This window comes from Melanaphis sacchari, unplaced genomic scaffold (assembly GCF_002803265.2).
Source record: "Melanaphis sacchari strain LSU unplaced genomic scaffold, SCAv2.0 Contig0_pilon_pilon, whole genome shotgun sequence".
Taxonomy (NCBI): Eukaryota; Metazoa; Arthropoda; class Insecta; order Hemiptera; family Aphididae; genus Melanaphis; species Melanaphis sacchari.
The window spans coordinates 18109855-18132904 of NW_020270366.1; the positions used below are offsets into that span (position 1 = coordinate 18109855).

The 23050-nt window shown below is 30.6% G+C and overlaps 4 protein-coding genes across 4 annotated transcripts; 2 read left to right on the forward strand and 2 right to left on the reverse strand.

Moving 5' to 3' along the window:
* Nucleotides 1-10495: 10495 nt before the first annotated feature.
* On the forward strand, nt 10496-13394 carry LOC112596648. The gene is made up of 2 exons (XM_025342410.1): nt 10496-10995; nt 12992-13394. The coding sequence occupies exons 1-2, from the start codon at nt 10545-10547 to the stop codon at nt 13333-13335; spliced, it is 795 nt and encodes a 264-aa protein (XP_025198195.1). The 5' UTR covers nt 10496-10544; the 3' UTR covers nt 13336-13394.
* A 4916-nt stretch (nt 13395-18310) lies between these two features.
* Nucleotides 18311-20168, reverse strand: LOC112596823. Its single transcript, XM_025342640.1, has 2 exons — nt 19707-20168; nt 18311-19126 (listed from the first exon to the last, which is right to left on the reverse strand). The coding sequence occupies exons 1-2, from the start codon at nt 20083-20085 to the stop codon at nt 18636-18638; spliced, it is 870 nt and encodes a 289-aa protein (XP_025198425.1). The 5' UTR covers nt 20086-20168; the 3' UTR covers nt 18311-18635.
* Nucleotides 20169-20548: 380 nt separating this feature from the next.
* Nucleotides 20549-21228, forward strand: LOC112600144. Its single transcript, XM_025347316.1, has 2 exons — nt 20549-20921; nt 20990-21228. The coding sequence occupies exons 1-2, from the start codon at nt 20549-20551 to the stop codon at nt 21226-21228; spliced, it is 612 nt and encodes a 203-aa protein (XP_025203101.1).
* A 159-nt stretch (nt 21229-21387) lies between these two features.
* On the reverse strand, nt 21388-22963 carry LOC112597999. The gene is made up of 2 exons (XM_025344294.1): nt 22158-22963; nt 21388-21508 (listed from the first exon to the last, which is right to left on the reverse strand). Exons 1-2 carry the CDS (start codon nt 22929-22931, stop codon nt 21440-21442), a joined length of 843 nt encoding a protein of 280 aa, XP_025200079.1. The 5' UTR covers nt 22932-22963; the 3' UTR covers nt 21388-21439.
* Between the last annotated feature and the right edge of the window lie 87 nt (nt 22964-23050).

Consider the following 23050-nt stretch of genomic DNA (forward strand, 5'->3'; position numbering starts at 1 on the left):
TATTAATTTCACTACTGTAAAAAGCTTTTTTTTTTTTTTTACTAGTATAATTATGTTGTTTTGAAAATAAAAAATACTATCAAAAATATTTAATAATAATCGATTAGAAAAAAATCATCGAAGGAAATCTCTTTCAAGAACTGTAATTTTATTTTTAATAACGCCATTATAAACGTTTTGAATTGACACTGAAAAAAATAAATATTATTTGAAGAAAAAAAGTAAACAATTCATAAATTTAATATTACGGGTGTGGATAATTTATTAATCTATATGTGCATAATGTATAAGATGTTGTTCGATGAAAAACTGACATCAATGAACGCGATTGCTGACATTACCTATATTATTATTTGTGAAATGAGGTAGGGACCTATATAAAATAATATTGTTGTTGTACGCCTACCTATATAGAAAATAGAACGAGCATTATGATTAAGTATAGCTATATCAAACCATTTTGGCACAATATTGAAAGGAAAATCAACTGACAATTTTTGCGTTGTCCAGTGACCTCAGTGTTAATGCAATTTATAGTTTGATTTATTCACGACAAAATCTGGCATAATGCCCCGTGTAAATATTGCACGTTTATGTCCAACACTGTAAAATATACGTTGTACTATATTCAATAAGTGCGATGTAATGCATGCAGAATAAACAAAATTAATCGAATAAGAAAATATAAATGAAAGAATACTGTTAAAATTAATTCAAACTATACGTACACAGTGCAAAATAAAATATATTTTTTTATTATAAACCGTAAATATTATACCTATATAATTAATAATATAAGTATATTATATTCAAAAACAAAATCCTTTACAGTTTAGGTTAGTTTTTATGATTTTGTTCTATAATAGTATAATTATTACGATAAATATTAAATATAATAAATATCTGTATATTACGTAAAAATTATTTTATATTTAATTTCAATATAAATTTAGAAATTGATCATTTTTCATTTTTAATAAGTAATGATGGATAACATATTTTAAGTGTATAAAACAATTCAATCACAATACCATATGACAACAATGATTTAAAATATTTTAAAACACGATAAGTACACACAATTATTGTTGAATAAATAACTTTCTAGTTAAATTCAAAACTTGTAAGTGCTATAATAAATATATAGGTACCTAATGGATTTTATATTCCTTAGGTTCTATTATTTTTTTAGGACTTGTTGATAGGTTTATGTTTACTCTACGGTCTCAATGACATCATAACATATTTAATAGATACGTACTGTACAGTAAATAACATCTGTAAATTTATTCATGAATGTAATTCAAATAAGAGTCTCAAAAGAAATTAACATATAGTTTCCACCAAACACATTAAAACTGATATTAACTGAAAATAAGTGCTAATTATAGGACTATGTTTACAGTTTACTCTTTACGTAAAACATAAATACGTATACCTATAACTTATGTAATATTATATACTTTATAGGTAACATGTTTTTTATAATTAAGCTAATTACAGATTTAATTTCTTTTAATAATTATTTAAAAAAGTGCACATGATATAACTAACTTTAATATAGTTTTTTTTGATTTCGCCAGTAGTATTATTAATATGCGATTTAAGCAAATATAAATATATTTTACGAGAAATACATAAAATATTTTTACTCTTTAAGTGTTTTTTATATTTTTCAGTAGATAAATATAACGTAAGTATATTTTTAATTTTATTTCATTCTAAAGAAATAATTACAACATAACAAACTTTAAATAATAAGGTTAATGAAAACATGAAGTGATAATTTTGTTCAAACAGAAATTTCTTCAATTAATTAATTATAGTTATAATAGTTTGAATCGTTAAAATAAAACATTTTTCTCCTTCGATACTATGACATAATTTTTATAGTTGTTGTACCGATGAAAAGGATTTAAATGATAAAGGGATAATAATTAAAATAATGATGAATGTATTGGTGTGAATTTAATAATAATAAATTAATTAACATAATATTATGCAGTCAGACCACCTGTAGCCATTATATAGATTGTAGATAGCATCCCTATACGCTAACGCGTTACCCGGCCATACATAATATTATGGAGATGTAATGTAACCGCCCTTGAACTTCTTTTTATCGATACCTATAAACCTAGTAATATAATCGTATAATACGATATCGGTCAAGGACAAATTAATGACAAGTATTTAAGTGTAAGTTTAAGGAGTTTAATAAACACCCGTTCACGAAGCGTGTTTAAAAAATATAATATAATATAATCGTTACGTTCCATTATTTTTTTAAAACATTTTTTTTTTTTTTAGGAGATTTCCGAGTGTATAGGAATTAATTTAACTGATTTTCGTGTTATACACCTTTTGACGATACAACAAAAAACGTCGAAAATCGATTATTAAGTATAAGTAGTAGATATTTTTTTTTCGAGTTTATGAAATAATTATTTAAACCGTTATTTTGAGAATATTTTTTTTTTAAATCTTGTGGCAGTACTATTTGGCTTGAAGGTTTTCACTTTTAAATGCAAATATTGGTGATTGAGTAAATAATAAAATAGCAATAATAGTAGTGCGGTACTTCTTCTTTAGTTTACACTGTAGTATTTAAACAAGCGAAATTGTTTTTTTCTTCACGCACCAGCGGATGTCATACGTTTTTATAGACAACTTCCACAGTTATTATAATAATATATTTTGTATACACTTACTACTACACATTATACTTCACACACTCGGATAACGATTTTCTTTCACTCTGTTATTCGACAACTTCACACCTAGAACGTGTACTCGTTAGCCAATATTAAATAATTAAATGTCGAAGTTCAAATTAATTTATTTTATTTTCTCTTTGGGATACCAACCGTTTGTTAATTGAACTAATAAACCATATCATAATATTGATTAAAATATAAAATATCACTATGATACTTAATTATGAAATATGATATATAAAAAAAAATTCTGTTTCAACGTAATTATTTCATTCTGTGTCTTAGCCGTTACGCTAATACTTAGATTTAAAAATATAAGAACTACTATTTTAAACAAACATTCAAATTAACCATAACGAGGATATAGGAATAATATAATATAATATATAAAATAATATATAAAATATATAGTATATATATATATGTCTAAAATGTATATTTACACTGAACCAATATATTTAAATGTAGGTTTCTCATCAGTAGTTTATAACTCTCTGAATAAATTCTGAATAGATACTATAAATTTCAAATAAAAATGTGACATTGAATTTTCAGTAAATTTAGCTTGATCTTTTTTTTAAAGTTAACAACTGCGATTGTCTGTATATAGCTCAAAAATATATAAAATATCATATATTATCTTTTCTAGAAAGCGCTAATAAAATATTCAGCGAAAATGTCAAGTACTTATAGTTATTCGTACATAAATTACGATAAAAATAATATTGATTTTGTCAAAATCTGATTTTAGGTAAAAATCCCATTTTCCAATTTTAAGATTGAAGTTTGAATTTTAAATATTCTAAAAGATTGTGTCAAATAAAAAAATCTATAGGTATAATGATCCGTATGTAATCATGTAGTGCTTGATTTTAAAAGTTCAGAATTCCAACTGAATAAAAAAAAATGAATGTTATATTATTATGCCACATTAATGTCTATAGTTTTTATATTAAGGCATTTCTGTGTGGATTGTTGAATAAATTAATGTGTATCTCACCCATAATGATTCTCAATGAATATTATTAATTATAATACCATGTTTATAGTAGCGGCTAGACAATGACTCATTATCTGTTAATTTTCGATTGCTCTATGCATTTGTCTTGATTTATGGTTTGTACTCATTAATGTTTTGACTGACAACTACTATGGATATAATATTTTGCTTTATCATTCGCTACATTATAATGTTCAATTCGTTTCCTTCTGCTAGTTATTAGCCTTTATAGTTTTACAACTGACATGCAGATGTAGCGTATTACACTATTAAACGTGTTATAAGTTCCTAAATATGGTATAGGTACTACTAAAGTTAATGGAAAGCAAATTATCACGAAATGATTTTTCATTCAAATATATTATTATTAATAAAACTATGCCAATTTATCTTTGCCGGTGCTATCATATTGTGTAGTGCAACGTTTGATGTGGTTCGAATCCAACGCAAGGCGTCGGATAAGCAACCACAACACAGCCACAAGCCAGATGTATACTAATACCCAGCAAATTAATTTAAATACATTCAAAAACTTTTCCATATATTTTATTGTAATCTACTAACCGAATGTTAACGCAGTAACTTTCATTTCTATTCAACTTTATATGTGTGATTCAAAAGCAAAACATGACTGCTTAATGATATTACTTTTACGTTTAAGCGAATATTTAATGGTCTATTAGAGGTTGATGATTGTCTGGAATTCTTGTGAAAAAAAATTATTTGACCATACAACTCATGCTTATCGCGATAAATCACTTTTATTTTTACACAATCGCACATCATCAAAAATTATAGTTTCTTCGGCAGTTAAACTTCTGACCATTAAAATTTTAAAACGGTACTCATAACTATAAGACATTTACATTTCCTTAATGAATATCTAAGCAAGTTATAAATACTCAGGTATACGGATCGTAATATGTTAATATGTTTTGTAACTAGCTGAATATCTTGCTTATGTTTTGTTGATACATAAATAGGTAATAGAATGTAATTAAAAAAAATAAATTAAACGTAAAACAATAATGGTATAACTAAAAATCTTTTTACAGTATATCTACTTTTAAATTTTAACAGCCTTATATTAAACTACACCTTTATAGATTTATCAATTGCAATTCAAAAAATGTAAGAATTAATAATACAACGACCACGTAAATATTATCAATACTTATACACAGCGTGTTAGATTAACCTAATCAAGAATACTCATCAAGTCGTTACTTAAATTTATTATATATAATATTGAACATTTTTTATATTATGGTATCAATAACTGCTGTAGTAAAATTAACGATTTCATTAGAAAAGAAAAACTGGTAAAAAAATAAAAAATATATACTTTGAATTAACAAAGTAAATATTAATATTTATTATTAACCATGGAAATGGAAGAAATAACTTGTGTTTTATTATTATTATTATTATTATTTTTTTTTTTTTTTTTTGTAATAAACGTACAACCATATAAAACTAGTGTAATGATATTAATAGTCAGATAAATCTAACATAATGTTAAAATATACCGACGGCTTTACTAATTTCAAAATACCACAAAACTTTGATACAACACTAAAATTAAATTAAATTTTAACAATCAGATGGTTATTTTTTATTAGACAATATAGCTTATTTAAAATTTGTTAATTTTAAAATAAAAAAACGTAACTAAAATCAATCAAATTACAATCAAGATATTTAAAAAAGTAGGTATTGTTAAAAATTATATTGTTAATTTAAAATTTTAATGTATATGAAAATACTACTAATTACAATAAATTATGTGGTTATAGGTAGTAGGTACATAAATAATAAAACACCTATTAATAAATCGAAGATAAAATTACCTACTTTCGTGAGAAGGCTATTGCGTTTCCAAAGTATAAGGCGCACAATTTAATATTTGGGTATTAACGCAGCACATCAATAATGCTATGCTAAGTACATAATTTTAAAATAAGATTTTGTCATATAAAATTCTTTGCAACTGAAATTTGTTTTCTTCAAAATCATATTTTATCGATGATTCTCACTAGGCTATAACAGCTTTTAAAAAATTTTACCTTTAACATTTTAACTACGCTAAGCACAATATTTATTTATGATTATTTAGTCTCCCAAATATTTATTTTATATTAATTTTATTTTCATAAAAATAATTCTGTTAAATTCGTGAAAAAAATTTATTAGTTTTTAAAATTTAGATTGTTATTGTCATTGCAGCACGTAACACTTGTCCAAGAATAAAAATATTGATACAAAATATTACGTATTGCTACACTATAGATTGTCATTTACACAAAATAATACAAATTGTATAGTTATTGTGTACCTAGAAAAAAAACCGGCGAAATCAAAATTTTTTTTAAAAAAAAACTTAAAAAGAATATTAAAAATTTAGTATTTTTTGCCAATTTAAAATTTTAAAAGGAAAAATGAACATAATATAATATTTTAGTGATTTTACAATGATGTGTTTTATTTTTACGTATGCCTTAACCATTTTTAGTAGAAAATATAAATGATTTCTGATAGACAATTAAATTTAATTCACAGTTTGGTAGATAAAAAGTGAAAATTTCCAATACTTTTCATAATAATCAGAAAAAAACAAAAATATTATTAGGGAAAACCGAACTTTTTACACAAAACACATTTATGATTACAATATCTACTTACTTTGTATATTTTTTTTTTGTAATTTAAAAAATAATGATTTAAGTGACTTAAAATGTTCAACAAATATTTATATCAATATTTTCCAGTTATGAATCATCAAACACATTTCATAATAAGTTAGTATTTGTTGTGTTATTTATAAACTTTTTTTCGATTTATATATTATTATCGGGTTACCCGTCGCAGCTCTGTCTGCGAAATTGTAATAAGTTTATTATAATAAAAAATAATTATTTAAGACTACAATTTTAAAATAAAACTTCTCGATACATTTGATGAGTCTATTTGGTGCCTAAATTACTAAACTTGAGGGTGTACTAACACTAAAATATTAAAACACTGTCCAAGAGTTTAAAAATTTGAGCTAGAAGCTCACGACTAAAAAGTGATGATTTATTGAAATGTTTATAGGTATAAAATTTACACGGAATTTTTGATATTTGCCGATTACAACCTCTTAAAATCAAAGTTTTGAAAAATCTTTTCTTAGTGCACTGTGACATTATAATATTAATCTATATCCAAAATTTAAAATCGACAGCTTTAATAGGTTCGACTCTACACATAGATTATGAATCAGTTACTCAAGAAAGTCTAGTTTATAAACATAAATGATAATATTCTGGATTGTGACTTGTGAATAAATTAGTTAAAAAATTAAATACATGTTTCTTCATAAATTGGTCTTATCATTGAAAAAAAAAATATATATATTTTTTTATTTACGTTTAAATCTTTAAATGTTTACAAAGCTCGTTAATAACACAAAATATTTAAAATATTTTATTTTTAAAAATAAAATGAGTTTTAAATTTTAACATCTATAAGATATTATGACAATGTAATAAAAACTTTTTCAAACATTCCTAATTTAATATAAATTAGCATTAATTACTTAAATAATTTATGGACAATAATTTGAATTATTGAAGTTTAAATTTTTACTATAATTCAATAAATATTAAACATAGAAATTTGAACCATTCTACTTCTGCTTATATTATTATTTATTATAGACATTTATTATGTTTTCGAATTTTTTTTTATGTAATACATTTTTATACTTATTGAAAAGCATAAATTCATAGATGATTTAAGAATTCACATAAACTATTTTATAACAATTCAAAAATATTATATTTTTAAAACATTTGATATCTACTAAACAAAAAATAACCATGAAAGGTATTTTTTTGTAATTTAAAAACTACTATTCTTTCGATCTTAAAAATGTCGGCTATTATTTATATTATTATTTAATAAGCAAAATGGTATTTAAAATATTAAGATTAACTTAAGTTAATAATTGCTAATAATATTAAGATAAAATGCTTTGTTTTTGACTAAAATTACTTAAATCTAATAGAAAAGAAATAATTTACGCATAGACATATAAATATTACTTTATGAAATGTCCTTAGAAATAAAGGCTAATAAATCATCTTTACAGTTCAGAAACGAATTATTTATTTGTCCTTTGATTTATTGTTAAATTCAAATTTAATACATCTTAACCATTCGTTTATCACTTTCCTTACCTACTTAATTACGAGATTCACAATAAAACTGTCATACACAGCAATTTTTAGGAAAAAAACAAATTTTAAATGCAAATAATGCATAATATATCATAATGTAGAAATAAAGAATATCTATTAAATTTATATAATTTTCATCTATAATATATAACTTTTAATTTATAATAATGTTCTATTATTCACAACGAGCTCTAGTTGTAAACAATATATGTATATATAACATCCATTAATAAAAAATACGTATGATGATATGCATTATATTATTTTCACTGACATAAAAACTAATAATTTTTTATCATAATCATATGCATACCATATCACACCTCCACCGTTAACACACATCGTTTTAACCGCACATGTGATGGGAACAGCGTGATCTAATAATTGTGTAAACTTTCACAGGAATATAATTCAAAATAAATTTAACCTACTGTAATTATTGAAATTGCGTTGTAACATACGCTGCAATACGATGGTAGCTACTGTAATTATTTGTATGGTTAAAGGTACTCGTTAATAAATAACAATCGTTACATTTTACCGATTAATTGTAAATAGCTATAAATACATTTTAATGTCTGACTGGTTATTACGTAGGTACCTATTATAAACATTTTCCCCTTTAATTATCTATAGCTATCCTTTGATTTTTCATCATTTATGTTTACAAAAAAATAAATATGATTTTATCATGTTTTGTGTATACATCAAATCATATAATAAATAAATTGATGGTTTTAAAAGTCCCATATACTTTCCTAATTAGTTAAACGGTCATTATAATTTTATTCAATAAAAATACCACATCTAATATAATATACTAATATGTGTCTTCACTCAACATATCTAGTAGTTCCCATCAAACGAGTTATAACTTAACAAAGCATTATCATTTATAAAAGTCTATACGTATAGATTATTCTATTGTATTGTAAAAAGGTAAGTTATAATTTAATAATACGTTTAAATACAAAATTAATTGATTTCTGTACGCTCTGTTAATAAAAAAAAAACGTTAGTAAAAAAACGCTATTACGAACAGAATATGAATATTTTGAACATAATAGTACATAATAGTATATGTGTACTAAACTATAGTATGCTTTTCATGTACCATTCAGCGTTCATACGAGTACATTGTATAATACAATTTATCTAGTGCCTACTTTATAAAGTTTTTACAATTAATTTCTTTTAAAATGTACACAAGTTTCATTAATAGTATTCATGCAAATGCAAATAAATACATATTTTACAATAGTAAAAATAAACAAAGATAATTAAGTTGTGTAGTCGCAGTAAATATTCAAATAGGTATTAACTTTAAAATGTATTAAATCGTTAATTATTAAAATAATTCTAAACAACATGTAGAATGCCATTTTGATATTTGACTTTTATATCATTGTTTAAAAATTAATTTAACTACTTATAAAGGCACAGTAAGTATTTACAGTAAATTCAGATATATTGTGATAATAGTGAGGCTTTGGATTTAACTAATTTGCATGTCGGTTTCATCACTGTGTACAGAACAGCCAAATTTGGTAAAATTATTTGGTTTAAACTATTAGATATTATAGATATGGTAGTATATACAAAGAATTTTAATGTCAATCGTTGAATCGTTAACGGAGTAAAATTATATACGTATCAAATTATCGAAAAACTCATAAACTCGAGTTTACGACTTATCAACACGATTCAACCCATCTTAAAATAGCACGTCATGTCATCGTTCGAATTATGTACTTTATTTTCTTTTTTTATATTTATCTGGGTTACATTTCGTTTGAAGACGGTTTAGCGATTGCGATTTTACTCGTTGTGGGGAAGTTCATTTTTTTTTTTAACGGTGAGAGTCAATTCCGATATAGCAATTTTTTTTCGATGTAATCACTACGAATACATTCGATGTTTTGATTTATACGCATTGCACTATCGCCGTAGTTAGCACATTAAAATAGCTGATGAATAAAAATGTCATCGTACGCCTATTGACCGGACGATAACGACGGTCCGCGCGGTCCGGACAAAGGTGGGACTCGAAATCGAACCGTGGCCAATTTTTTCGTGTGTTGATAATCCGCAAGTCCCGCGACGGTCGCAGTAAAGAGTATCGTCATAGCGGCTCAGCGGCCAAAAACCCGACACCGATATCCGCGATCTCAACCGATAATACTATCGCACACGTGATATGGGCGTATGCGACGTGTGTGGTGCACTTGCGGGCGCATTATAGTTTCGCGCGATTATCGTTATTATTATTATTTATTGCACTTTCGCATCGGTCGTCACGCAGGGTCGGATACGTTCTTTTTAGATTTGTTTTTTCTGTCACCAATAATCCGCCTCTCTCTCTTTCTCGTCCGTTTCTGTTTGCGGTCGCGAAACTCAGCGATTATCGCGGCCCGGCGACAGCAAACACAGAGTGACGATTACAATAGGTGTACGCCGCCGACGGACGAGAACGAGTGAAGAAGAAAAAAAAACGACTGCGGTCGTCGTCACTTAAATACGGACGTCCTGCACAAAAGCGGATCACACGTTGACGTCAAGCCGGACGAACAGTAACGCACGGACAAACAAACAAACAAACAAACAAACATGTCGTCGTCGATGTTCGCCGCGGTCCGATCGCGGTGCCTGTGCGTCGTAGTGGCGTCGGTGTTGCTGCTCCAGTCCACGTGCCGGCCGGTCGCCGGTGCAGCGGTCGTCCCGTTGGCCGTGGTCAGGGCGGCGTCCCAGTGCACGGCCGCGCCGGACGCAGTCGACTGTCTGATGCGAGCCGCGTCCACCGGCGTCGACGCCTTGACCCGGTCCGCCGAACCCGTCGACCTGGTTCCCGGTTGCGTGACGCTCGTCAAGAACGCCGCCGGCGAGTCGGACCCGCCGCCGGCGCAGACGTCACCGTCGTCATCGACGTCGCAGACGGCCGCAGACGTGGACGCCGGTTCGGCGCTCGTCGACTCGTTGACGGCGTTCGTCAAGTCCCGCGCCATCAGCGTCCGGGCACCTGCCCACTTTTTGGACTCGCTCAAAAGCACTCTGATCGAAGGTAATTAAAACTGAATAAATCGTTTCACAGTATTTATTATGATATAGTTACTCCTCAACGACGCGATCGACCGCATTCGCGCCAACCTTATCGTCCGGCCGCACTTGTTTTCCGTCGAAATATTGTTTATTTTTTTACCCCTTTTCTGCGCAAGGTACTTGTAAATATTTGCGGAATTATATTCGGAAACTTTCAACGAAATACTTTTAGTACACGTATAACAGGTACACGGGAAAAAAAAAATTTTTCTTGCCATCTGTAAACTTCCCATTTGTTCGCGTACAATAATTTAAAGAATCAAGTTTATGAGATCATTTGATAAATAATACTATTTAATGACATTTAAACATCACGATTTTTATTTGAGTGATCAATAGATTTGACTTCATTTATTTATATAGTATTTCATTTAATAATTTCTATTTAAATCGGACGTATAATGCGTACTTAACTGTCTATACTCAATTTCCGCGGTAGACATTATGGCAACCGATTAGTGTGAAATGTAAAAAATAATATTTTAAATTTTAGAGAAAAAAGTGTAAGCTACTATTGTAATATTAATGCGTTGAACAGAACTGTATAAATAATAAATAATACGATTTAGTGAAATGGCCCAAAAATATTTCTTAGGGGTTTTTTTTTTTAATACAAGCGTCAAGTGGTTTACAGAGTATCAATACATTATAATTTGATAATAACAATGGATAATTACAGCCCTCATATTTTAATATACTAAATAACTTTTCGTCTAATACATACTAGTCAAACAGAAATATTGTCGGTCCGTTCGCAAACATTTTTGTCAATTTTCACTATAATTTCCATTTTTTAAACGCTAATTATTCGCTGGTTGTAAACAATTTTTGATTATTTTTAAATAATTTTATTTATACAATAAATCCACAAGCGAAATTTGGGGGGGGGGGGGGTTTGATGTGCTTAGCACCAACAGTTTTTAAATTAATATCCCCTCATTATAGTTATTATATTTATACTATGTATAATTAATTATTTATTTTATTTTATATTAATAAATTATCAATTAATAGAGCATTTACAATACAAATTCTTTATTAAGTATAAAACTATTGAATCCCGCGTGAGGGCGAGTCGAAGAAATTTATCACACATAGTATTGTCCAGTTACACCTCAATTTTTTTCTCTTTAATTGCACTTTAGAGTAAACAGTGTACCACAACGATATAGCCGTAAAATAGGCATTTGAACGTTTAAACATGAACGGACAAAATCGTAGTCATGCGAAACCAATTCCAGTGACTGATTCGAGGCGCCATGTCAAATTTTATTTGAGTATATAAGCTATACAGTTAAAATAAGTGCTGTTATAACTTATAAAGCGATATATTTAAAAAAAAATTTGAATCACTTAACATTTAAAGTATTTCATTTTCAATACGTTTATAATTGTTCGTTATAATTAGTTCGTGTTTTAAGTGCAATGTGCAAATAGTAACGGGAAAAAAGTGTTTAATTAGCGATGAGTACAGGTGTACAAGTATCAATTAAATAAACCTCCCAAATAAATAATACACTTTATCAACGATAGTTTTGTTGAAAAATGACAACAACAAAAATGTAACATTCTATGTTAATATATCTATATATATAACATTACCTAAATTGATTTATTATTCATTTTAATCCTTTGCGAAATACTCGTGTCATACACGGTTAAGTAAAAATTCACGCCATTCAAATGACTCACTACCGAAACGTTAAAGTACATTTTAACGGACACCGTACCCGTGCCGGAAAGGGACAAAAAAAAAAAAATCTAACTCAAACTACCCCGCAAATGTGTCAATGTCGGAGTAGGATTAGGTTAGACGTTAGGTTGACCAAACCGCGGTTGAACATCGTTTCGCCATCGAAACATAAATCGGACATGGTAAAATATCTGTTCACGAGAGATATGAATAACGTAAGCAAGCAAACAAATAAATGATAAACCTTTTTTGTGGGCCTTTTCAGCGCGAGGCAAAAAGGACAAGTATGCGGGACCGCTGCTGATGGGCGCCATGATGGTGGCCGGCACGCTGTTGCCGATCAAGCTGGGCGCCCTGGCCATGATGAGCGGTAAGGCGCTGATGACCAGCATGCTGGCGCTCATGCTGTCCGCAATACTAGCGCTGAAGAAACTGGCGTCGGGCGGCAGCAGCCACGGCGGCACCACGTACGAGGTGATCAATGTGCCGACGCAGGGCGGCCACGGGCCCCACGGCCGTTCGCTCGGAGCACACGCCATGGCGTATGGTCCGCCGCCACCAGCGGAAATCTCTCCGACGCCCACGCAATCCACCGACGGGCTACAATGATTTTTAAGGCGACAAAATTGTTTTTCGTACCTTATTAATTACTATAATACTATATATTAATGCCTAATTTATTTATTATTATTTATTGTAAAATTTTATGTGAACGCTAAAATATAAAATGTATAACGTATCACGTTGTTATTTTTTAGTGGTTATATTTATTATATTCATACTCAACAGCACTATTACGTGATCAGCTAAATCATAAGTGTGTTGATTTTATTATTATTATTATGGTCATCGATTTGTGAGATTATAAACCTTTGTAAACAATAATACGAGTATGTTCTTATAATACCTACATTTTTTTTCCTTGCAAATAAAATCGAAAAATAATGCTTTTTATATCGATACAAGTACTTATTTGCGTCCGTTATTGTTTTTGAAAATTCGTATTTCACGGTCACCGACCTAATCCATAATATGTGTTGGTGGTATATTATTACACATATAATAATAATAATAATAATAATATATTATAGATTATCGTTACCGATATAAAATGTGCTGTCGTCCGACCGACTTGTCAAATTATGTGTGAAATAGGTACATGTAAGATAATAATATGACCACAAAATGTATCGATATGGAAAATACACCGTGCACCACGATAATAATACAATATGTTATATTGTATACCTATATGAATGCACGTGTAACAGTCAGAATGTTTACATCAGTATTTTCGTTTACCATCGACAAGACGCTCGTGTCATTTTTGTTTTCACCCCAAAACATGGCAATTTTGTATTTAATATAGCTAATCTTATGTCTTAACCAATTTATACAATATAATATAAGTGTGAATTTACTCAACATCAAAATTTAAGTTGAAAACATCATAATATGTGATCGTACTTTAGTTTTTTTTCGATATTTAAATGTTTCTACAATATGGGTATATGATCATTCTTAAATTTTTATAATGCTTTACATAGGCACTCATAACTCACATCATGCAATATTTACATTTGCGTGATGTGGATTAAAATATAGCGAAAAATCTATCGTGTTTTCACAGCTAGTAATGGTTTTAATTTTAAATATAATATAGTAAATCAATTTACTCCAATAATAAAGCTAATAACACAAGGATATTATTATTACTTATTATAGACGTAGAACTGAAATATGACATACTTATACATATTAAAAAGAGAAAACAAATATTCTCTAAATTAAGTAAAATATTACTTTTTAATACATATGTCTCGTGAGCTTACTAGAAATTTCCGTACAACAGAATATAATTCGAAGTTAGGTTCAAGACATTGGTGATTAGCCAATATTATTATATATATATATATAAATATATTGTTCTATTTTATTTAGTGATCTAATATTATAAATGCGTAATATTATATAAATACATAGTGCTATGATAATACTAAACTTTATAATACCTATATAAACAGTTTAATGTCAAAATTAGATTATAATTGTTATTCATTTGACTTTTAAAATATTTTTACCGATACCCTCATTTTTTTCTTTAAAATATTAAATTTTTTTTTATAAATGTTGACAATACTGACTTGATCTATATTGTACAGATAATACATAATACTATATATCTATACAAACATACATAATATGTATTTAACCGTAAAAAATAAATAACAACGATAAACAACTATCTTCAATTTTGTGGGGTATAATATTTTGTTTTTAAGTCACAATTAAACTATATATTATATATATGTTTCTATGTTTGTTATTTAATTCCTGGATTATAAATTTAAATTAGTTGTATGATATTCTGGTAAGGATATAAATTGATTCATTGATTTTATTTTGATAAAAATTGAGTCATTAGCTTTTAAGATTATGTATACTTCAACCAAAAACTGCAAATAAAAGAAAAATAAAAGTTTTTGTGATAAGGTGCACTACGCTCTAGTGAGCACATCAATATGATCATTTTTAATTTTCTTAATGTTTGTAAAAACATAAATGTATAAATATTATATATTAATATACGACATTGATTTAAAAATCGTATCTTAAAAATTCACAGTAATTGTACATGTAAATATTTATAGTTTTATCGAATTTTACATTAGGTATTTAATCATATTACAATATTATAACTGATTAGAGTTTTCCCGATAATTACACATTTTATTCATGTATTTATAAATTAATTGATCTAAAACTGTGTATCATTCATCACGCAACTTATTGGTTAAAGAAATTTTCATTTCTATAACATATTAATATAGTTTTTTAGAGCATATTGAGACCACAAAAAAAATAAATAAATAATAATAATAATAATAACGAAGTATATTGTTTAGTGAACCATCACTAAGGCGTTTCTTTGAAGTTGATTATAATATATCTATGATTGTGGCCAAATTATTTGTATTATTTATTGATCAAACATTAAAACAAAAATATCACACAATTTTTTTTAGAATCTGAGCGGAGCAATGAGTGTATTGATTTTACAATGGTTATATGTGCTTTTTTAATTATTTTATTTTTTTACTGCCATCACCTTTTGTGGCAGTAAAAATGTCATTTTATCAATTATTATCTGGAGCTACCAGTTGGATGTGAAAAGTTTTTTTTTTGAATTTTATACCCTTATTTTTATTTTTATTACTTAATCATGTTATACACCTATTTAGTGTAATACATCATTTTATGTAGACATTTTCTTATTTCTTTACATAAATACTGAATATAGATAGTATTATATTTAATGTGTGGTTTTAAATTCGTAAAGCGTATCAATGTAGTTTTTCGATAGTATGAAACAAATAATAAATAGTAATGATATATGATGTTTGTCAACTAGTTTTTAAATTTTCAAATATCTTGAATATCACGTACGATGTGACCGACTTTTAAATTCATAGGCAATAAGTATAGTACTTTTATAAAATGCAATGGTTTTATATGTAACTTAAACTTATATATTAACTTTATTTATTATAGAAAATTTCTAATAATTATACAAATATATATTTTACATCAATAACTGCGCTCTGAGGTATTTTATTGAAATACAATTATAAATTATATACATTCCATATGAAAAATAAACTTGTTCATACTTAAAATAAAGCAAAGGCATATAGTAGGTATGTTTAATCATACTTATTTATAGATCAAAAATAAATAATAAAATAGCTAGTCATAAAGTATGTTACAAAGTAATGTCTTTGTCTATTCAGTAGTTGAAATGTATATACATTTTTGCATGATATATTCTCTGGTTAAATTATGGTCCGATTGAAGAACAATAAATTCAAACAGTAGTTATATAACTATCTATTTTGTCTAATTAAACAGTTATTTTTTTTTATACTTTGTAAAAACAGTTACAATATAATAATTAACTATATAGATACTCAATATTATGGGTAGTTAAGTCTTAAAAAAGTAATATTTATTAATACAATGATAATGTATCTGATTCATTCAATAAAATACGAAGAAATCATACTGATTTATCAGTTTTTATTTAGGAAGTTTACGCGTGACACTTTAAATGTAAAGTTTGCTAGCTTGCTAGCTTGTTCAATTCGTTTGGATAACAAAAATATTAGTAAAGTGTTAATATTAACGAATTTATTGAAGAATATATTATGCACATTGTTTTTCAATAAATAAACTAGAACTCTCGAATTTGAATGCGAATTATTTAGATTCACGTAATCACGTGTTTTTGTTTACGTGTATTAAAATATAAACACCCGTGAATTTAACTCAAGAGCATTTAAAACATAATATTTACTGAACATATTAAATTATAATAAAATATTTAAAAAGATATGTTAATAATTTCGCTAAAAAATTAAAAATATCTGTACCTTATATTCTAAAAACAAATGATTCATTAACAATATTATTATAAATGGCAAGATAGGTGGAGTAATGTGTATTTACTGCATACACAACTAGGACGTGATAATTCCTACAAACGATACGAACCGATCGGCACATACGCTATGGCTTAATTTATTTATTTTTACGTGTTTTATTCATGAAATTATGTTTTCATTATATAATTTGTATAATTTTTAATTTTTTTTAAGTGTACGTAAAATGTCAATAGATCGCACATACGTAGATAACTGTAAAATAATCCCATTTTAAAATATTAGTTTTCTCTACACATCCTGGCTCAAAATAAACCATTAATCACAGACATTGCTATGTAGAAACGAGAAAACCATCAGAAGATATTAAATGTATTAGAAATAAAATTCCACGTATAAACGTGTGATTTAATAACTAAATTCACGGATTCACGTGAATTTAACTACACGTGAAACAGAGACCTCTAAAATAAACGTACACATATACGTAGTTAAACGACTATTTACTTAATTTATTTTACGATTTTCTTTATTTTTATATTATAATAAATTTAACTATGTTTTAATTCTGTTGTTTTTACAATACTTTCTAGTCTATAGTGATAATATGTATTGATCATACCAATATCTATTTTTTTTTTTTTTTAATTTTCTTTGTAATTAATCTCAACATTATGTAGGTGTGTACGAAATTAAAATAATTGACAATTCAAACATTAGTTGATTTTTTTTCACTCCTATAATATTACAATGAAATTTTTTATCAATGACTCTAAATACAACAACTATGTACATGAATATCACACGATGGTGAACATAATAATATATAGCTTTTTTCACCCATACATTGACTCTCCTCACGTATTTCGGAGCAGGATCATGTCAATTCAATCTCCATGCCACACAGGACCGAGAGAAGTGCCTTTAAATATTTTTTTTTAGGCCGACGGACAATCCATTAGTGGGGAAAATGGCTTAACAAAACCTTACGATCAGGATCAGTCAAGAAAAAAAAAACAAAACTTCAAGCCACCAACGTGAAAATTATAAACACTGTATAACATAATATTAAACGCTTTATTTTACAAATAAATAATGTTATTGCCAAAACATAATTACAAGATTATATTATTACTTATATAGAAAGTCATTTAATCACACTTATAATAATATAGTCTCATTTTCGTCCTTTTTGGCACCTCTCTTCCCGCCATTCCTTCTGAAGTTATAACATATCAATAAGTTTTACGCCACAAATATAACGAACTACCGCGGGGTTTCGCCGGAAGTGTACCTCTAATATCTGGTATAACATCGTGTTAATTTACGTATAATAACGATCGTACCGTGTCGACGAACAATAACGTCGGCGACGACAAAATACAATAATTATTATTCGGATCTTCGACAAACGAACACGATACTACGCGACAGACAGATACACCTAACCGTACGCGAAATCGCAGCCGTCTAGTCGTTCTTCTCCACCACTGCGATTTTGTCGGGCACTATCGGGCCCGGCTGCGAGTAATATCCGGCCGAGTGGTCGGAACCGCCGCCGTCGTTGTCGTCGTCGTGCTGGTTCTGTTGCCGCGCCGGCCGCACCCCCTTGAAGTACGCGCCCGGCGGATTGGTCTCGCCCGCGTAATAGTTGGCCAACGAGCTGTGCATCTTGGCTTCGGTCTGGCCCTTGTACATGCCCATCTCCTGTTCGAACTGGGTCTCGGTGTAATGGGCCGCGGACGGGGCCGTGTACGACTTGACGTGGCCCGATTCGTGTTTGCTGAACAGGCTCTTCAGGCCCAGCAGCCCGGAAATCGTGATGGCCATCAGACTGGTCATGATCGCCTTGCCGGCCAACATGAACAGCGCGCCGAACGCCAGCGGCATCAGCGTGCCGGCCATCACGGCCACGCCGGCGGCAAGCATGGGACCGAGGTTTTTGTTCTTCTTGCCTCTACCTGCAACCCGATACACGGTATCGAGGAAAAACAAACATTACGTCCGATTATTTATTTATTTTTTTAATAATGTGATAATAATACGTAACATCGTATTATGTAAAAAAATATATATTATCGTCATCGACACGATATTTGGAAATCGTTCGAACGTCATGGATAATCGTAAAAAAAAAAAAAACGTTATATGTGAAGTCGGAGGTTATAATAAGTACTATATAAGTACGTTTAAAAAAGCTTAACGAGGGTTTCCGCCATACACGTTCATCGCGTACATGACGTTCGGGTATTGATGACCGAGTCCGTGGTGTTCGCTACGATCTGTTCTCCTGATTCTCCTAACCACAAATTTTAACTGTATTTATCATTAGATTTCAAACAAACGGTCTACCTTTATACATGAACGAGGTTGATCGGTATATGAGAATGCGTAATGAACAAGTATTTTAACACGGATACCATCAATTAATCGCATATCAAAGGATAACTGTGTAAGTACACGCGAACACGTATAGTAGAAATATGTCTTTATGTGGAATATATAAGATAATATGCACTTAATTGCATTCAGTTAACTCACCGTTGAGGAAAGATGACTTGAGCAGTGACCAAGGAGCGGTGACTTCGTTTGGCAGATCAAATCCGAACGAAAACAATCCGATTATGTTTTGTATCTGCTCTATGAGGTATTCTTCAATGCCTTTGGACTGCTGTTGGAGAATACCACCGCCGCTGTCGCCCAATTTGCCGTCATCGGCGGCGGCTGAAACGTCTTCCCTTCGACTCGCAGCGTACAGCAATGCATTCTTGAGTAGACTTTTGAATAGACACGTGCCCGGACCGTCGGCGGCAGTGCATCGAAACACGCCGAACGACCTTTCCGGACCAGTATCACTGTGGACGGACGACAACCGCACGGCAACCATGATCCCGACGAGGCACCACTTAATGGCGGACATGTTCGACGTCAAATAATGTTGAATATATTATTATAAATATAACAATATACAAGCCCGGTCGCTCAGGTTGTCGTTCGGATGAATCGAAACTCGCACTGATACAGTTGCAGACGTCGCGCTACATATATATAACTTTCGGTGGGATGTCGTTTCTATTTTTCGATTAGTTTTCGGTTTTTGTTTTTTTTTTCTATCATCAATATTTAATTGGCCAGTCAACTCGTCGCGCGAAACTAATGAACAAAATCTGCCGATGCGGACTCCGTACAATATTGTTTATAATAGACTGCCGCAAAATGACATAAATTTATATCATTTATAGGTGCACGTGGATGTATTTTAATACTAAGTACACGTTTTGAAGAGTATGTGGGTATATTATAGGCGTACTGCAGACATACTTTCGATCAGAACCTACATGTCTGGAAGTGCGTGACGATTTTCGACCGCAACAGACAGACGCATGTTAGCCGCAGCACCCGACTATTTTTATGATACTTACGCGGCGGCCGACGGTAAGTTCATGTTCAATTTTGTCTTGCTATATCACAGTACAATTCCCGTCGCGTTAGTTGACGGGATAACCGTCATGAAGTCACGGAAATTGAGTTTTGCGATTTTCGTGGCTCTGTCGTTACAGACTATCCGAGTAGATACACAAAATTTACCCTGTTCGGTTTGTCCAAAGGCTATAAGTGCCATCAACATCAACAACACCATCACTGACATCAATAAAATCTTCAATGACGACACTTCACTGAGCCAGGAACAACAACAAGAGATCGCTGCCGGAAGTCTAGATCCGTTTCAAGACTCTAAATCAGGTCTACCAGAAGGTACGCAGTTACTTTTTTCAGATTCGTTTGAGTTTTTGATTGTTAACTACATTTTGTTTCACTTTAAGGGCGGGGAAAGAAGAAAAAAAAAATCAAAAAAAGTTCGATGAACATGATGCTGGGCGGAAGCATAATGGCAACTTTCGTTGTGATATTTTTTTTCTTGAATATGATAACCGTGACGCTCGGAAAAGCGCTGTTTTTCACGTTCATTGCCAAGTTTTTGGTATCTGTAAATTGGAAATCGTCGGAACCCTCGTCAAAGAAGAAATCTTCTCATAATGAAATAACAGTCTTAATGACGTAAAATATCAATTTTTTTTATTTTTAATTATTACACGACCAATAATATTTATATAATAAATAAATAATATTACATTCTAAAAGTATTATGTATTTGTTTAATAACAATGTATAATTTAAAAAATAAATAAATAAATTTAAATGCATGATAAGTTTTTGTTAATTAATTAATTGATTAATATTATAGTACTAGAATCTAAAACAATTAATTAATATTAATCATATTGCTGATTACCATATTGAATTGATTCGGTTTGAGCTGCATTGTATTGACCTGCATTGATCTAAAAATATAAACTAATTATTAATAAAGTCACGTTAAAATTTAAAATATAGTTAAATCAATTTTTATTGAATCGCTGTTCATCGAATCTTCCCACGTATAATGTATTTATGGGCGTATTTTGAAATTAAATAAATATACTCGAGATTTTTTTTAAGTGTTAACATATCATTATCATCTTGTATGTAATAATAAAATTGATAATTGTGGTAAATACAAGACTAAATGAATAGTCCGTAGTTTTACTTAATGTTTTTAGCACCTTAGGGCTTAGAATGTACACTGTTATACGCGTTAAAATTATAATACTCGTAAACGCTGTACGATACGGATACAACATGCTCTATGAGTTTACCTCGACATCGAATTTAAATTGACTAGAATTTAATTGTTTTTTTGATTTATGACGTACGCGAGCGTACGCAGAGTGTACACGTGTTTGTCAAACGATTTTAATCTAGACATAATATACACCATCACAACATAGATAATATGCTGTTATTACACATTATAGATATTAGTGCAAATTACAAGTATCGGTAAATCCCAACTCGTCGCTGTCATACCCGTTTAGATATTACGCGCGCATATCAAATGTTTATATTTTTTTTTTATCACAAAATGATGTCTCTATGTATAGGTACACTCACGTCTGTTACGATAGCCCCGTTGCCTTCAAAACCGTAATTGGACGCCTGTTGGTACGCTTGGTGGGGTCCCGGGTTGTTGATGACTTCGTACGTGGTCCTGGCGTGGCCGTGGCCGCCCGACTTTTTCGATACCGCCATCGCGGACAGCATCAGAGCGAGTATGCTGGTCATGAGCCCCTTGGCAGCCATCAGCGCCAGCGCCCCGAACGCGGTGGACATGAGCGTGGTGATCATCATCATGCCGCCAAGCATCAGCACGCCCGCGCCCTTGTCCTTTTTGCCTCGGCCTTCGTCGCCACCGCCGGTGACGGGCGCGGACGTCGTAACGCCTATCAGCCACCCGATGGCGTCCACGGGGACGGACACCCTGAGCGACCGCCTCTCCGCGAATTCCGTGATTTTCGAGTACACCGACGTGGACGGCGAGGTTCCGTTTTTGCGCGCCGCCGTCAACCCATCGACGCCCGAAGAAGTCCGCGCCCGGCCGTCCGGAACCACGGCCAAATATTGACCCATCAGCGGTATCTCTCCCGGATACGCGGCCGCAGCAGCCACGACTTTTGCACCGGTCCTGGTGATGAGACACGGCCACAGGTCGGCGGACCGCACGCACTTCTCACCCTCGTCGCGCAGTGTGGCCGCCAGCACGCTGACGGCGCTGTGGCGCGTCGCCGCCGTGGTCAGCACCTGTAACTGCAATGTCGATGACAGCAACAACAACAACAGAGACGGTGGCCTAAACGCTACCGATGGTTTATCGAGTGACAGAGACATGGTGACACGCGGATGATGGGGATGACGGTTGACGATTAAACGATTGACGGCGAATGGGCAATTAAACGATAACGTGGAAGTATTTATACGCCGGATGGAGGTCTCCGCCTCATCTCTCG

Coding starts and splice junctions, on each gene's coding strand:
- LOC112596648 (XM_025342410.1), top strand. CDS start 10,545: ATGTCGTCGTCGATGTTCGCCGCGGTCCGATCGCGGTGCCTGTGCGTC. Junction 10,996..12,991: donor CAAAAGCACTCTGATCGAAG/GTAATTAAAACT, acceptor GGGCCTTTTCAG/CGCGAGGCAAAAAGGACAAG.
- LOC112597999 (XM_025344294.1), bottom strand. CDS start 22,931: ATGTCTCTGTCACTCGATAAACCATCGGTAGCGTTTAGGCCACCGTCT. Junction 21,509..22,157: donor ACGGGGCTATCGTAACAGAC/GTGAGTGTACCT, acceptor TTATATTTTTAG/ATCAATGCAGGTCAATACAA.
- LOC112600144 (XM_025347316.1), top strand. CDS start 20,549: ATGTTAGCCGCAGCACCCGACTATTTTTATGATACTTACGCGGCGGCC. Junction 20,922..20,989: donor TAAATCAGGTCTACCAGAAG/GTACGCAGTTAC, acceptor TTTCACTTTAAG/GGCGGGGAAAGAAGAAAAAA.
- LOC112596823 (XM_025342640.1), bottom strand. CDS start 20,085: ATGTCCGCCATTAAGTGGTGCCTCGTCGGGATCATGGTTGCCGTGCGG. Junction 19,127..19,706: donor CAAGTCATCTTTCCTCAACG/GTGAGTTAACTG, acceptor ATCGGGTTGCAG/GTAGAGGCAAGAAGAACAAA.